Source organism: Artemia sp. Qi Xiang Cuo, chromosome 3 (assembly GCF_049724085.1).
Source record: "Artemia sp. Qi Xiang Cuo chromosome 3, ASM4972408v1, whole genome shotgun sequence".
NCBI classification, from domain to species: Eukaryota; Metazoa; Arthropoda; class Branchiopoda; order Anostraca; family Artemiidae; genus Artemia; species Artemia sp. Qi Xiang Cuo.
This window is the reverse complement of record NC_142796.1, coordinates 81,621,643-81,638,503: the sequence shown is the minus strand read 5'-3', so window position 1 is coordinate 81,638,503 and position 16,861 is coordinate 81,621,643. Positions and strand designations below refer to the sequence as shown.

The following is a 16,861-nucleotide window of genomic DNA, read 5'->3' as shown; positions in this document are numbered from 1 at the left end:
AGAGCAGCAATAAGAAAGGTAAGGATATATAAAAGCATAATAAAGAGAAAGCATAACATCTGGAGGAAGAAATGAGTTAACCCGGTTCAACATTGAAGACTGGCGGAAGATGAGGGAACGGGTGTGAGTTATATGAGGCTTAAAAGAGAGAAAACAGTCAAGATACACACCAAGAAATTTCACCAGAGCAGCTTGCGGTATAACATCATTCCCATAAGTCAGGATGATTGGCTCCCTTACATCTCTCATGCGATAAGGGGTCCTGAAGTGTACAATGGCACTTTTTTGGCTGTTGAGAGTCATACCATTTGACCAGCACCAATCTTTTACTTTATCAAGAAGACCTTGAGCTAGGAAAGTGGCAGATGGCAAGTCCACTGCAGCAATGAAAAAGTTACTGTCATCAGCAAAAAGAATAGGGTGCACAAGGGGATGAAGACCATCAACGAGATCATTAATATAAATTAAAAACAAAAGTGGTCCAAGCACAGAGCCCTGTGGGACACCCTTCAATATAGGCAAAGTAGTGGAAGAATTACCATTAACTGAAACATACTGAGATCTTCCCGACAGATAAGACCTTAACCATTCTAGTGGGACTCCATGCACTCCAAATGAAGATAGTTTAGACAAAAGAACAGAGTGGTCAACCATATCAAAGGCCTTTGAAAAGTTAAGAAATAGACCCAAAACACACAAGCCCTTGTCCAGATTAACACGCACAAACTCTGTTGCATCTGAAAGTGCATACGAGGTAGAGAAAGTGGGACGAAAACCATACTGATGGTTAGTTATGAGAGAATTTCCTGCAGTCGTATTAGTACTAAAAACAAATGAAGAGAGTCTACGATACACTACTCTTTCAACAACCTTGGAGATGACAGGAAGAAGAGAAATGGGTCTATAATTTGAAATTAGAGATGAATCACCTTTTTTATGTAAAGGTAAAACATTTGCAACTTTAAATAAATGAGGGAAAACACCAGAAGAAAGAGAGGTTAGTTATGTGTGAGATGGGGTTAGAAACAAACTGACCAATTTTTTTAAGAACATTATTACTCAAACCAAAACCATCAACTGAACGGCTACTTGGAAGCTGGGAAATAATACTATAAATCTCAATATCACTGCATGGGGAAAAGAAAAATGACTTTTCTGCTATGGGAAAACTACTTACTCTACTCGTGGGTTGAATGGGAACTGAAGGAAGAGTGGTGAAATACAAATTGAAGGCATTTGCTGAAGAATTTTTATCCACAATAGATCCATCAGCATTCCTGTAATGACATGGGGGGGACTGTTTGAGTTTCTTGCGAGAAATAGCTTCATTAACTACATTCCAAACCTTACGCAAGTTCCCCTTACACTCATCAATTCGACGCGAAAAATAAAGCTTTTTGGCTGCACGTACTGAAGTTGTAAGTACATTTTTGTAATGTTTATACTTCAAAAGATCATCCTGTGTTTTACTTTAACATACAACCTTGAACAGAGACGCCTTCATATGTGTAGCATTAATCCGACCTATGGACATCCATGGGCATTTGGGTGTAGAATTCCTTGGTCTCTTCCTAAGAGGAAAATGCTTATCCAATAGAGCGCCCATACGACACACAAATAAACTTGTTGCACATTCAACATCATTAGCTTCAAGAACACTAGACCAATCATTACTCTGAAGACTAAGAATTAAATTAGAAATTTCATTATCTGTAAAAGTTCTAAAAGAAGATTCACCTTGCTTATTCACAGCAATCTCAGTATTAGGTAAAAAAAGTGATAGATAAATAGGGAAGTGATCAGACAGATCAGTGAAAACAAGACCAGAAGTAAACTTCAATTTTGGAGAATGAAAAATGAAAATATTATCTATCAAAGTGGCAGAATTTCTTGTAGGATCAACACGAGAAGGAGAAAAATTGAAGGAAGTAGCCCAGAAGAAGAAAGCACATCAAACAGATGGTCACATTCATCACTTGATCCAACATTTAACATATTACAATTAAAATCTCCCAAAACACAAATACGTTTTTTAGAGAAAGTCACTGCACCAGAAAGCTGATCAAGCAAATCACAGAACAGATGTGTTGGAAAAGGAGGGGGCTTATAAAACAAACAAACAGTATCACATGCAAACTGGCTTTTCAGATCAATGACAAAAGAATAAACAGTCCTACTATTGGACACTACTGAATTAAACAAGGATTCAAGGTCATACCGTCTACTGAATTTAATATCAGATTTTATAAATAAAGAAATGCCCCCGGAGCACTTTATTACCACTCTAGGGACATGAATAGCAATATAACCATGCATATCATAAGCTGTTAAATTATCACTATCAGATAACCATGTTTCAGTTAAACTAATTACATCAAAAGGGCAAGAATTATCAGACCACAAATATGATTTCAGACTATCCCACTTATCTCGTACCCCACGTACATTCAAACAAAATACATTAACGCAACTATTTGAAGAGAGAGAAGGCATGATTTTATCACAAAAATCAATAGTAGTTTGATAATTGCAACTAGAATTAACCATAGATCCAAGAAGAGGGTCAAGTGTGTGGGCCTCTTGTTTGCCAGCACTACTTGGTTGCTCAAAGATAATTGATTTAAGAATAGAAGAATTCAAAAGAAAAGAAAAATCAGCCTGATTTACCACACATAACAAATGCACACAATATCTTCACAAATGAACAAAATATCAAACAAACAGGCTAAAATAGCAGAGGGTAAATTGAAACTAAAAAAGTGAAACTTGTAGGCAACAAAGAAAAGAAAGAGAAGAAAAAAAAAAAGCCTGCAAGACAAAGAAAACTCAACAGCTTCGACGCTCAAAAAGATTAAAAAATAACAAACAATTAAAATGATAAAGGCAAAAACAAAGTAAAGAAAAAGGCAAAACACTAAACAAGCAACCAGATGACAGAGTTATCAATGATTTATGTAAATCATTTAAAAAAATAATGTAAAACAAAATAAATGAAAGAATAATTAAAAAAATTAGATAATAAAGGTCTAAAAAAAAAAAAAAAAAAAAAAAAACAACAGAGCTAAAAGGGGAAAAATGGTTTATTTCATTAATGGGCGGGGGTTGGTTGGGGTGTAGTTGAATGTTGGAGAACATCAACTTGAGATGCCTCTTTAACAGTGATCACTTTACCATCAGAAAGCTTGGTAAGTATTTCTCCTCCACTGGACCATGTAGACCTCTTCCCAAGCTTTGATTTAGCATAGTTAAGTAGCTGAAGTCTAGGCTTTGTCAATAACTCAGAAATGAAGACACCACTACCTTGTAAACTTTTCTTTTCTCTAAGAATAAACTGCTGCATTCTTGGACTACAAAATTCCACAACAAGTAGGCGAGATTTCAAACCTGAGCCTTGTTTTCCAATCCTTCTAACAGAAACTATGTCTTAGTCAAAGAAATACCAGGAAACCTAGTACTGCAAAATCCAAGAAATTTGCTTTCAGAAGCTTCTGGATAGAGGTTTTCTTTGAAACCAAATAGGATCAGCTGATTTGAAATTTTCATTTGGTCAAACTGATCGCTCAGACGATCCACATTGAGTTGAATTGGTTTCAGAGATCTCTGCAGCTCTGACAAACCTGAGTCAAGCAAATGAAGAGATGATTCAAGCTTTGACATCCTCAAATCATATTGTTTTAGTGATTTTTCCACAAGCACATCAAAATCCATTTTAAGACTATTATATACCTCTTGTTTAATAATTTCCATGTTATTAGCATCAAAAGCAGGAGGTAGGTGACTAGAGGCAAGTTTTTTAACAGAGGCCTCAACCAAAGAACCAACCTCATTAGACAGTGCCTCACTGACAACTTCTGCCATAGTAGATTTAAGGTTTTGGTCATTAATTGAATCTGCAATTAGCTTCTGCTTGTTCTTAAGGGTGTTAATGTGTGAGGTGAGCATAGTAATCTGCTCATTGATAGATTCAGCTCCACTGTATTAGATGGAGCAGTCTGATCTCATCTCTCTGTGACTAGGTGGTCTATAGCTCCTTTTAGAGTTGTCACCCATGATGTAGGCTAAAGTGAACACCAAACTAAGCTAATCAAGCTACAAGCCAACAGCAAAACCCCCCAGGGCCCGGGCGGCAGGCATTGTAAACTATGTCCTGAGGCCGTATGTTGGGGCCGTAGGGATGCTCGTATAAACTTCAGAGAGGGTTCATTTGGATGGAAATTAAAAGTTGTAGTTCATTTTCTCAGAGTGAAAAAAGATCGGAGGGCAACTAGCCCTCTCGCCCTCCACGCCTTTGGGTTTATCGGATGGATAAACCCATCCGATAAAATTTGAGGTGACCATTTTGTCAAAAATAATTCAAGCATCAGATATTAAAACTCCAGGATCGACAAAACCCCCAAGGGCCCAGAGACAGGCGCTGTAAGTTATACTCTGGGGATATATATATGGTTCTTATAGAAGGGATACTCATACAAACTTCAGAGAGGGCTCATTTGATTGAAAATAGAAAGTTCTAGTTCACTTTCAAAGATTCCAAAGAGACCGAAGGTTAATTAGGTTAACTAGCAAGGATTGCACGCTATGCCCCGGGGGCATATAAGGTTGCTATGAAAGGGGGGGGGCTCGTAAATACTTCGGAGGAGGCTCATTTGATTGAAAGTTCTAGTACCTTTTTTAGGAGCTAATAGTGATCGAAGGGAAACTAGCCCCCCCCACGTTCTCGTTTCCCCAAATGAATTCAATCGAAATTTTCAGATAGCCATTTTGTTCAAAAGAGTCCGAAAATCAAACGATAAGATGAGGGAGGCTTAAGCCCCCTATGCCTTCTGTAGACACTGCAGGGCCAACACAAGGACTTTAATAGCCAAGAAGCGTCGTTAATCCGATTACTTTATTTACTATATACCCCAAAAAGGGTAAACATCCTTCGGAATAACGATTTTTCTTATTGCTAAGACGTTTCCCAAAGTGTATCAAGTGATGATACTGATGACGTGACGAGTCATGATATCTAAGTTTCAAAAATCTATGGGGGGGGGGGGACAGAATCGTTTTTTTAATTTAAAATGCCTAAAAATGCCTGTATTTTTCGGTAACAATTACCCCAAAAGGTAAAGGTTTTTTGAAACAACCATTTCCCTTATTACTTAGACGTTTTTCAAAGTATCTCAACTGATAATACTGGCGACGTGATGAGCCATAATATCCAGATTTTAAAAACATAGGAGAGGGGTGGGATGGGAGGATAATTTTTTCAATGAAAAAACCTAAATAAAGAATTTTTTCGGTGTAGATGCCCACAAAAAGGTGAAGAATTTATGGAATAAATTTTTTACCTATTACTTTCAGACATTTTTCAGAGTACTCTCTATTTATGATACTGTTGAGTGACAACCTGATGAGTCATGATATCTAGATTTTTCTAAGTATAGGGGTGGGGGTGGGTAGACAATTCTTTCAATAAAAACCCCTAAACAAGGAATTTTTCCGTGAAAATACCCCAACAAATTTATTCTTGGTGAAGGAAGGTGTTTTGTATTTATTATTTTTATTGTTTTGTCAATGCTTAGATAAGATCTTTCTACATTCCCTGCTCACTGTTACCTCATAATTGATATTTTTAAGTTGATATTGTCTCAAATGGCCGTGTGTTGGCAGTAGGTCGGGGTGGCATGTCAGTGTTATTTCTTTAATAAAAAAACAACGCAAGAATAGTTTTGTTTGTTACAGAATTAGCTATTTTTACCTTATAAACGAGGCTTGGGTGAGAAGCTTAAACGCACTTAATTGAAATATCGGACAACTTTTTTTTTTAAATCGGCTGGACTTATGGGTATATGCCTATATTCTGGGAGGGATGAAACTTGTGGTGGTTCTAAAGAGTGGAATGTTTAGCGTTCCGTTCTGTTGTGGCAAGTTGTACATTTGCCGAACTCACCAGTAATTAGTGGAACGATGTATTGAGTACCGCAATTCAATAAATAAAGCTCTCAGCTTTGGGAAGCCTCCTGGAACTTTTGTTTCTGCTTTTACGGCGCAGATTTTTGTTCGCCTGAGGAAAACAACAGATTAACTTCAATTAAGGAATTGATTCAATGAAGTTAATTGAAGTCCGATAATTTTAACTTTTTTTTTCCTTTTGTCCCCTGTGGGGTTCTTTACCATGTTGGACCTGTCGTCTGTGCGAAAATGAAAAAAAAGAAAAAGAAAAAAACAAAACAAACAGGAAATCAAAACTACAGAATCTCGGAAAATAGAAAAAAGGGATATCTTTAAGAATTACTATTCTACTTTTTACGTCTTCACTAGATTTTGAAAATTACATTTTGCTTTCATATTTTAATTGAAAAAAACTATAAAATTCCCTCGCCCGCTTTGTTTTGAAAAATAACTTGAAGTTGCATCGCCGTTACAAAGAAATATATCTTTTAAATTAGTTTTAGGGCTACACAATTTTATACATGGGTAGAATTTTTTGTGGGAGGGAGGAGAGGAGGGGGGAAATTTCCACCGATGGAAATTCTCCTGGAGGAATACGCTTAGCGCTGAGGGTAACACGCCCCTTGGCATCGTTATTTGACAAAAATTCAAAAAATTATTACAAAAATCGTTACGCTAAATTCACGTTGCCACAGAGTAGGAATACACCTAGCACCGAGGACAACGTACCCCTTTGCCACCGTTATACTACAGAATTGCAAAAAAATGTTTGAGTAGCATAAGTTTAAATAAAAAAAGAATAACATTTTTTGATCTTCAACGTTGTATTAATTTAAAAATGGTTTACCAGAAAGTCTAAAGAGCACATGCAAATCCTTATGTTACTACAGAGTAGGATGAACTCGAATCATTGATATCCAAACGAGAGTCCTTTCACCACTGTATTGTAGCGATTGTCTAGATCAAATATCCATTCAGTTTGTGATGTCTAAGACGTAATATTAGGTCGCCCTAACGAACTGCGAATAAGGGGAGACTCGGGCCAATAGTAGCCAAAAGTCTAAAAAAAAATTAATTTTCATAACAATTAATATGATGTAATGATAGCAATAAATCAGAGGAATTGTCTTTCTGTTCTAATTTCAGACATTTAAAATCCATTACTAATTTTAATGTTCCACACGAAAAAGCCTCGAGCCTGAGAAAATTTGCCTGACTTCCGAAAAAGGGGAGAAACACTAAAAATTTGAATGATCTTAATGAAAACAAGGAAATTAGTTTTTTTTTAACAGGAGGCAGTGATCAGGGGCGCCCCGAGGGGGGAGGGCCACGCCCCCTCCAAATTTTTTGGCATTCGGTAAAATTTTCGCCGAAGGCAAAAATTTCGGCAAAAATTTCGCAAAATCGGCCAAAATTTAGCGAAATTCTTGATTTCTGAAGAAAATTCGGCGTAAATCAGGTAGCGATTCGGTAAAATTTAGGAAGATCCCCCCCCGATAAAATGAGCCTCAGGACGCCCCTGGCAGTGGTGTCTTTTTTTCATTTTCTCCTCTCTTCTCCTCCTCTTTGTTTTTCTATCGCCATTAATGGAGTACTGAAACATTATAGATAGATATTTAAGGGCTCATTTGAAGGAAATCATTTGACCAGCATTTTGTAGGCAATACAATTTAGGTAATCTAAAACGTTGAACAAGTGCGTACTTTTACCGAAAGTTACCTTCCTCTGATAATTTCACTGAAAAATTGCCCTCCCAGTCCCGTTAGATTTTTTAAATCTAGATACAATGACTCATTGCGTCATCAGCATCATCATTTGAGATTACTTTGAAAAACTAAGTAATCAGAAAAATCTTTTTCCCATAAAATATTCATGTTTTTGGAGTATTTTCACCTGAAAAATACCTCGTTTAGGTATTTAGTTGAACAAATTATCCAAACAGCCACCTGCCCCCCCCCCCTAGATTTTGAAATTATTGATATCATGGCAAATCGTGTTATCGGTGTCGTCACTTGATATTGCTTTGAAAAAAGTTTAAGCAGTAAGAAAAATCTTTATTTCATAAACAAAATTACCATTTTAGGGGTATTCCCACGAAAAATGCCTTGTTAAGGTATTTTCACTAGTTAAATTATCCTCCCCCCCCCCCTACTAGAGCTTTCAAAACTTGATATCGTCACTTATCTTGTCATCAGTATCATCACTTGACATTACTTTGAAAAATGTCTAAGTAATAATAAAATCGTGTTTCCATAAAATATTTACTTTTTTGGGATTATTTTCACCGAAAAACACCCTGAAAAATACATTGAAAGATAACTTGCAGTTGGGTACATTATGAAAACATCGTTCTTTACAGCGCAGGGGAGTCTTGAAATGATAATTTTAATCATGAAGAATTCATGATTAAGGACCTTGCAGTCGTATGGTCTGTCTTTCCGCTCTCTTTTGATCTTGTTTAAAAGCTCGTACGGGAGGTACAGCCTCTCTTTTCGGATTTTTCTTTCTACACAGGCGTGCATGGAACCAAATTTCATCAGTGTGTATCCCATAATCAAATGCTTTTGGATAATAGCAACTTTATATTTGGCAGTAGGCATGGCCAAGGCGCTAGAGAGAGGGCAGCTCTTATCTTGGTAACCACAGCTATTGGACCACAAAATAAGAACCTTCGTTCCAGTCTGAATTTCGTCCTATGAAATCCACAATAATACTCGTAAACTCAGAGCTATTTATTTCACCTTGAGTTTCATCCGAGATGTAACAACAGCCGCTTCGTGAGCCTAGATCATAGAATGTAAAGTTGTGCACGTTGAGTTTACTCTTGTAGTACATCATTCCAGCATTGTTGCTCGGAAGCTGTAGCAAAGTCTGTTGGTCTTGCGTATAGACGCCAATAACATCACTAGCTGAAGGCTTGTTTGCATTTTTTACATCACTTGCTTTGTTTTTCACTGCAACATTTTCCTTCCCTACTTCGTCAGTGACGTTTCCGTTTTCGTGTGCAACACAAGTATAATAGCAATCCTTCTTGGATGAAGAAATCGAGATATTTTTCTGATAAAAGGTGTCATCGAACAGCCTTACACTTAGTGGTTTATGCTTCCCTTTGACGCAACTTTCCCTATAGAATACATGAACTTCCAATTTGGACTTAAAGAAGGGTTCGAGATACAGTCTCGAAGTATTTGCCTGTAGTTATGGCTTGGCAGCTTCGAAAAGCTGTCAAGGAATGTGCCAATGACCTCTTTTTCAGAACTTCTGAGCTTCTCATTTCCACTATTCCATCCCCGAACTGTCGCATAAAGATGCGGGGATCTCTAGGTGCCATGATCTGTCTGTCCCTTTTTCGGCCAGTTGCAGACTTATTTCAGTCTGAGCAAATACGTATTTAGAAAATTTTTCTTACAAACACAGAAAGTTGCATCAGACTAGTCTTCCAAAAAGCGCTCAGAAGTGAGACTTCTTCTTAAACTGTCTTCCTGGCTTCGATCACGTTTTGCGCTAATCACAACGACAAGGCCGGCCGCGTAAATTTTTTCCTGGCCGTCATTCATCACCAAACATCCACTATGCATTTATTGTCTCTCTTCTTCCTTAAATCTGCTACAGTTAAGTTTAGCAGTCTTCAGGCATTTAGTCAAACGACATACCGGCTTCAGTTTAGCTTCTTCACGCTCAGTCAGTTTCCACTTGCCACCTTTCTTCTTGTAAGACGCACAGGGCTTTCTTTTTGTTTAAAGTCGCTTATTCTTGTTTTGAATCCATGTTGAGCGGTCCAGGTGTCCTAGGAGTCACAGGGAAAGTATGATCGGTGGTTGGAGCTCAGAAGTGTTTTTCAGTGAAATTCGAACAAGCTATGGTTGGAGCTTCTATTTTGTCTGCAACAGAATTCGGACAGCCTGCGCTGGCCAAGCAGAGTCTTTTGAACAGGACAGCCTGTGCAGAACTCAAACAGCCTTCGTTGTGCTGTTCGAAAATCCTGTAATACTTCTTAGGAGAGCTAAGCTCGTACAATGTTTGGCTACTAGCGTGAACTTATAAAGGTATAAATAACCTTTAATAGTGTACCTCATCCTTTGAAAAAAATAACTGCACAAATAAACTAGATAAAGTTATATTCATTCAAGATGCCGCTGTAGGTATGGTGACTGCGTGCTTAATTTCGCTCCATATTTTAAGTTTGAAATAGGTAAATACCAACATCTAAGATCGTTAGTGCTGAATACTTTTCCTGTCCAATTTGTCACTTGAACGAAGGAGTACAAAGCTGCTAACAAAATGTGTATAGAACACCAACCTTTAGGGATTAAATCACGAGCTACAGCTAAAAAATAGTCAAAGTGATATCGACTCAAAAAAAGAAATGTTTGAAATGATTTTTACCCTTCAAAAAGACCTATTTCTAGATACAACTTTCTGAATCGTGTCCAAATGATTAACTTAGACACGTCGTCCTGATTTCAGTCACTAGGTGACTCTTCGAGTCAGGCTAGAATTTTCTTATGAAACTGACTTACGCCCTTTTGAACGAAGAAGCTGGTGGGCAGACTAACACGTTTTACCAAAGAATGAAGATGCGACCTTCTGATACCTAACTGACGATTTACAGTAAATTTTTAGGTTAAGCTAAAAAAGTATGGCTAGCTTTAGGAGTGCAAACTGGCATTAACATCAAAGAAAGACCACCAATGCCGTCTAGCGTTTCTTGGATTGTTTTTTCAAAATTTCACAACTGTGTTTTCTCATAAACTGAGACCGGATACTTACTACTTTAATATAGGCAATTTCAAAGGCCACACTGCCATTCCATGACGATAAATAACAGTTCGAATATCTTACCAGTTCAAACTTTGAAGTTCGAAAAAGATGATGTAGGCTCCATATACTGCCTTTCGCCAAAAAAAGAAACAAAACCACTAACTGAATTTAAGGCCTAAAAACTAGAAATTTATCACAGTAGAGCAGTTCCAACCAATCCTTAGGAGGGGGGGGGGCTCTCACCACCTTAGATTTTTAAACAGGAACTAAAAAGATGGAGCAAATTTCCTCATTAAATACCTTTTCAGATTACATTTCCTCTGGCCCAAAATCTGAATGTAAATCCACTAAGCCCATCATGAGCAGACTTTTCCAGTAGCCAGACTTTTCCAATGGTTTCCGCGGCAAGAAGCCTTTATTGGGAAGATCCTTCTTTTGATGATGCTTGAGCAACAATCTTTCTATTATTATTCTAAACATAAGCAATAAAATAACGACTAGACTCTGTCACAAAAATCCTAAAATAAGAATTAAAAATAATACAAATTAAAGAATTCGAAACTAGTGAAATTGAAATTTCGTTTATGAATTAATTTAGCAAGAGTTTAATTAAATCAAATTGAAAACATTTAGTTGTTATCTCGATTAGTCTTCATAGTAAGATATTATTTTGAAAATAAACTTACGGCAATTTCTGAAAATGGCCTTAAACACCTCGTGAATAGCGTTGGATTGAAATAAGAAGTGCACCATTGGAATTGCCATCGCCGAAAACCCTAGAAAGGAAACTTACGGTCCCCTATCTTGAACAACAACAAGGAAAATCACTTTTTTGCATAGGTAGCACTGATGTGTCTTCTATGTTATACTTCTTCACTGTTAGTGGGGCAATAGAACAACAGAGAGAAAGCTGTTTAAGGGTTCATTTACCAGAAAATTCTTATACGCCCTTTTGTAAATGCCAAAACATAATATTAAAGATAAAACTCAATTTTATACAAAAGACTGCATCCTCATGCACAAAATGATGAATGACGTTATAATCCTAGGTTACAACCATAAACGACTTTACAGTAAACTATATGATGACGTCAGTTCCAATGACGTTAGTATAAATATAAAAGGCTGACAGATCAATTAAGTAATCAAAACTACCAAGAATTCCTAAACATTAAAAAAGATATGAAAATTGACCTAAAAATGAAGCTAGCTTATTTCCGTTGGAGCATACATCACTAGTTGCCACAGGCTGCCACATAGAGGACGAACTCGAATCCTTGAGATTCAAAGGAGAGTTGAATACTAAACTGGAGAGTTTAAAATTTGACAAGGTAGCAGATCGATGGAAAAATTTTTAGGAAAATAATTTGTGAAGTTGCTGATGGTGACTTAGGGAAGAAAGCTAAGACGCTGCTAGGCATATTAGTGAAAATGCTTTATGTTTAATGGAAAGGAGAAAAGGCTCATACAAGAATTACCTGAGTGATAGATTATAAAATAAGAGGAATGTAAAGAATGTGGAGCATTAAAATCCAACCTAAAGAAGTGTAAATTAGAGACCCTGAACGTTACCACAAAGTAGGACGAACTCGAATCCTTATGATCCAAAGGAGAGTCATTTCACCACTGTACTGTGACAACTGTTTAGGTAAAAGAACCATTCAATTTGTGATGTATAAGACGTAGTATTTGATCGCGGTATCGAACTGTAATTGTCTTTTTGTACTGATTCTGAATATTTAAAATTCATTATTAAGTTTATTATTACTCATCAAAAAGCCTCGAACCTGAGAAAATTTACATTACTTTAAAAAAAGGGGAGAAACACTCCGAAAATTCGAGTGATCTTACTTTTATAGTAAAATCCTTTTATAAGTAAACATTTAATGCGTAAAAGCACTTCAGGGTCATTTGCTTGTGGCTCATCAATTTCCAAATTCTAAGCCACAGTTTTGCACGTTTTTTCTGTATTTCTTAAACCTGGGTCAGATTTCCACATTGAACTTTTAGTCAAGCTTAAAACAAAAGAATATGGGTAAGCGAGTAGAGAGTGGCACTAGTGTAAACCAAAAAACATAACAACTATCAACATAGTCTAGCGTTCGGCGCACTTGACATTTTATTCAGAATAATAATAAGAATTATCAATTTAATTAGTGTAAAAGGTAAAATTTGGAAAATAATAAGAGTCTGATCTAAGTTCCTAACGGAAAAACGATTACAAAAGCGTCAGATATCGCCAAAAGCTAGATGACGTTGATAGTTTTCTCCAAGGCAGCTTTGTCTGATTTTTGTCATTCTGTCAATAACTTTGGCCATCGGGATTACCTACTTAATGAAAGTACCCGAACTAAGGTTTTGCAGCAAGCAAAAGATGAAGAGAATAACGGTAAACCTTAGAAAATTTTCTGGACGTTGCATGGACACTAGCGAGATAGGATATTGCCTTTAAGAGAACTGAAGAATAAAATGGCAACTTCGTTCAAATTGTTCAACTTCTAAAGAAATATATGGCTGCTCTAGATACCCGATATAGACCATACCAATTTACTTATTTACGCACAATTTTTCAGAACGAGTTAATTTACTTGCTTTCAGCAAAAGTAAAGGAAAAGATCCTTGACAAAGTCTTGGATTCAAAATTTTATTTTGCGATGACGGATACGACACCCGATGCTTCACATTCTTATAAGCTTGCAGTCGCAATCCATACTATAAGCTCGAAAGGGACACCTAAAGAGAGACTATTACATGTTAGCGAGGCCAATGACAAAACTGGGCAGGGTATGTCAGAAAGTATAATAGGAACATTGTCAAGGAGAGGAATTACTCTGGATAAACTAGCTTTCCAGACTTATGACTATGCAAGTGCAATGTCTTATCAATTTAACGGAGCCCAGCAGAAAGTATCTAAACTTATTGACTGCTGTGTGCCTTATATTCGCTACCAGGCCAGAAGACTAAACAGTGTTATAAAGTATAGTGCAATTTATATCTCGGATTCTCGGTGGACTGCAAGGGCTGAAACCATACAAGCAGTAGTTACTTTGTTTGAAGCAATCGTTTTAGCCATTGACAAATTTAAACAGAATAAGAACACCGATGCGAAAACGAAGGCACAAGCAAGCGGCCTTCTGAAAAGGATTCTAACCTTAGACTTTAAACTTAGACATGCACAAGATCAGGATATCAATAGAAAACTTGAAAAAGAGGAGATCAAGATCAAAACCAAGATCTCAATGCATCATTTCTATAAACTGGTTTAATAGAGTTCTTTACTTTTCGTTGAAAAACTTATTTTGTGGAAAAAGTTTTTTTGAACTTGGCGTTGCATATTTTTAGACTAAGTTATGCTTATAAAAGGCTATAGCAATTATAGCAATTCCTAAGTATTAAAATAATAGATATAGCAAATCCCTTCTAAATGAACCCTTGAATATCTCTCTATGATGTTTCAGCGCCCTACTAGCAGCGACAGAAAAAAGAAAGCAAGAATTAAAAAAAGACACATCACTGCTTCCAATGTGAAAAAGTGATTTCCCTTCTTTGACAAGATGGGGCACATACTTATCTTTAGAAATGATAGTATAACGCAAATTTATTTTAATTATGTCCCTTAAGAAATTTTATAATAAAGAACAAACTCTTGCCTATACTAACATGAATAGACAACTTAACCATAGTTGTAATAAAGAACTGTTGGCCTTGGCATACTAGTTTATGGTAAAGAACCAAACTCTAGCCCATAATAATAAATTTGATATTGAAAAGAAGGAATTACGGCAGAAACCTACATGGTAGTATAAGTAAGCTACACATCACAAAAAGCCCCCACCAAGATTTGAACTGAGATCACAGGATTCAAAGTCCTAACTGCTAACCATAAAACCATGAAATGTTCATATGGCAAGGAATTCTAAGAGTAGGTGATAAACATATTTAATAGGACTTATCCCTGAGGCCCGAGAACTTCATCCGGGTTGCAGCGGTAGCTAGAAACCTAGTAAGAGACGATCACGCCCCATAGTAAAAAAAATGAAATGTCATGGCTCCTAAAACTAGAATGAGATGAAAACAAAAAGTACACTATTAGAACCGCCTTGTCCGAAACCCCTATATAGGAAACTTATAGTCCCTTGGCTTGAACATAATAATCTGAAACTGATTTAGCCGATGGTCCGTTTCTGGCAGAATATATTTTTACACATTGGATAATAATGTTAGGCTGATACAGGATATGTTCTGTTTTTGGCTGAATCTGAATATACCTTCCGTACACCAGGTAATAATTCAAAGCTATTAAAGTTATCCAGTCTGTTTTTGACTGAAGCCAATTGTACTTTAAATACAATGCACAATAATCTGAAGCTGATGGCCTTTTTTTCACTGAAGCTGTATTTATTTTTATCTACTAGGTAATAATGCAAAACTGATTCAGCTGATGGTTCATTTTTAGATAAAGTTGAATATACTTTTAATACACCGGATGATAATCCAGGGAAAATTATCCAAAGCTGATTCAGTTGAACTAGTCTGTTTTGACTGAAGAAGAATGCACTTTCAATAGATTAGATAATAATCTGAAGATGATTCAGCTTATAGTCAGTTTATGGCTGAGGCTGAATATGCTTTCAACGCACCGGATAGTAATCTAAAGCTGATTCAGCCGAACTAGTCTGTTTTTGGCTGAAGCTGAAAACACTTTTCATACGTTGAATAATAATCTAAGAAAAATAACACAAGGCTGAAATAATCTAGGAAATTAACCTCAAGCTGAAATAATCTGTTATAGGATGAAGCTGAACATACTTTTGATACACCAGATAAGATAGAAAAAAAAAGCCGAAGCTGATTAAGCTGAAGTAATCAGCTTTTGCTGAAGCTGAATACCCTTTTGATGCAATGGATAAAACGACTTTGCGAGCTTTTATGTTTGTATCAATGTCTCGATTAATATAAATTTGGAATGTATTTGTTATTCAGATTACAATAAATGTGTCCAGATGATATTCAAGACACATTAAACATAATGACGGATTAAATAAAATACCATTCACCATAATGACCATTAAACAAGCCTACTGGTTTCTTAGTGCAGAAATAGATTATTTTAAATAATGGCAAAAATAATCATTTAATACATAACATATACTGAAACAATCTATGCATAGGAGAAAAAGAAATCAAATTGTACAGTTGTATGGTACGGTACTAGTTTTCCAAAATTACCGTAAAATAATTTTGCAACACATCATGGTATAAAGACCATGAAAACCGGTTATTGTCTCATGTTCGCGATACAAGATCTTGAGTATGGTGGCTATAAGACAGAAGTACCAAATTTTTTAATGATTCTGATTTCATGGGCTTACAAAAGATAATGCCCCTTCATCTAGAGGTTCATTAATTTAATTAACTGTCTAGTTTATCCCTTTGGTAATCTTGTGCCTAGATATATATAGGTAATCTGATGCATATATATATATATATATATATATATATATATATATATATATATATATATATATATATATATATATATATATACTGGGTAATAATAGCTGAACATTCAGTCGCTTTCACAGTCATTAAGACTGTCTTCAATAGGATTTGCTTGCAAATCTAACTCCTTTCCTTCAGACCTAGATTCTGGTTCAGGTGACCGTAACTTAAACAGGAGAGTAGAATTTTCAATTTCCCTTCTAATGAAAATCTGGAATTATCCAAGGGGAAGATAGGGAGGAATTTTCCGTGGGGGGGGGGGGGGGGAATCCCGCGGGTGTATTTCCGGGGGGAGCGTAAACGCCGGCTCCCAAAGGAAAGACGGCATGAATACAAGATTTCTCGGAGATGTAAAACTTAAAATAAAAATGAGGATTTTGAATCTGCTTTGGCCCTCCACATTGTTGAAAATCCAGAACATGTAGTTCTTTTTGATGAGGCAACTTTAATATTTGAAGCAAATGGCTTCCCACATTCTTTTAGGAAGGCAATTAAAATTTAAAATGTCTATACATATAGAGACCTAGCTTTAAATAGAGATACTGGAGATATTCCTATAAACCCAATTTACTATAACTTAAAATTAAATGATTCAAATAACATTTTTCTTCAGTTTAAATTGATATTTTCTGACCACACTTTAAATCAAAATTAGGCCAGT

General features: G+C 36.2%; 1 protein-coding gene across 1 annotated transcript; it reads left to right on the top strand.

The window, feature by feature from the left end:
- Nucleotides 1-13,208: 13,208 nt before the first annotated feature.
- On the top strand, nucleotides 13,209-13,964 carry LOC148954618 (uncharacterized). The gene has a single exon (XM_089086433.1). It carries the CDS (start codon nucleotides 13,209-13,211, stop codon nucleotides 13,962-13,964), a length of 756 nt encoding a protein of 251 aa, XP_088942559.1.
- The last annotated feature ends 2,897 nt before the right edge of the window (nucleotides 13,965-16,861 follow it).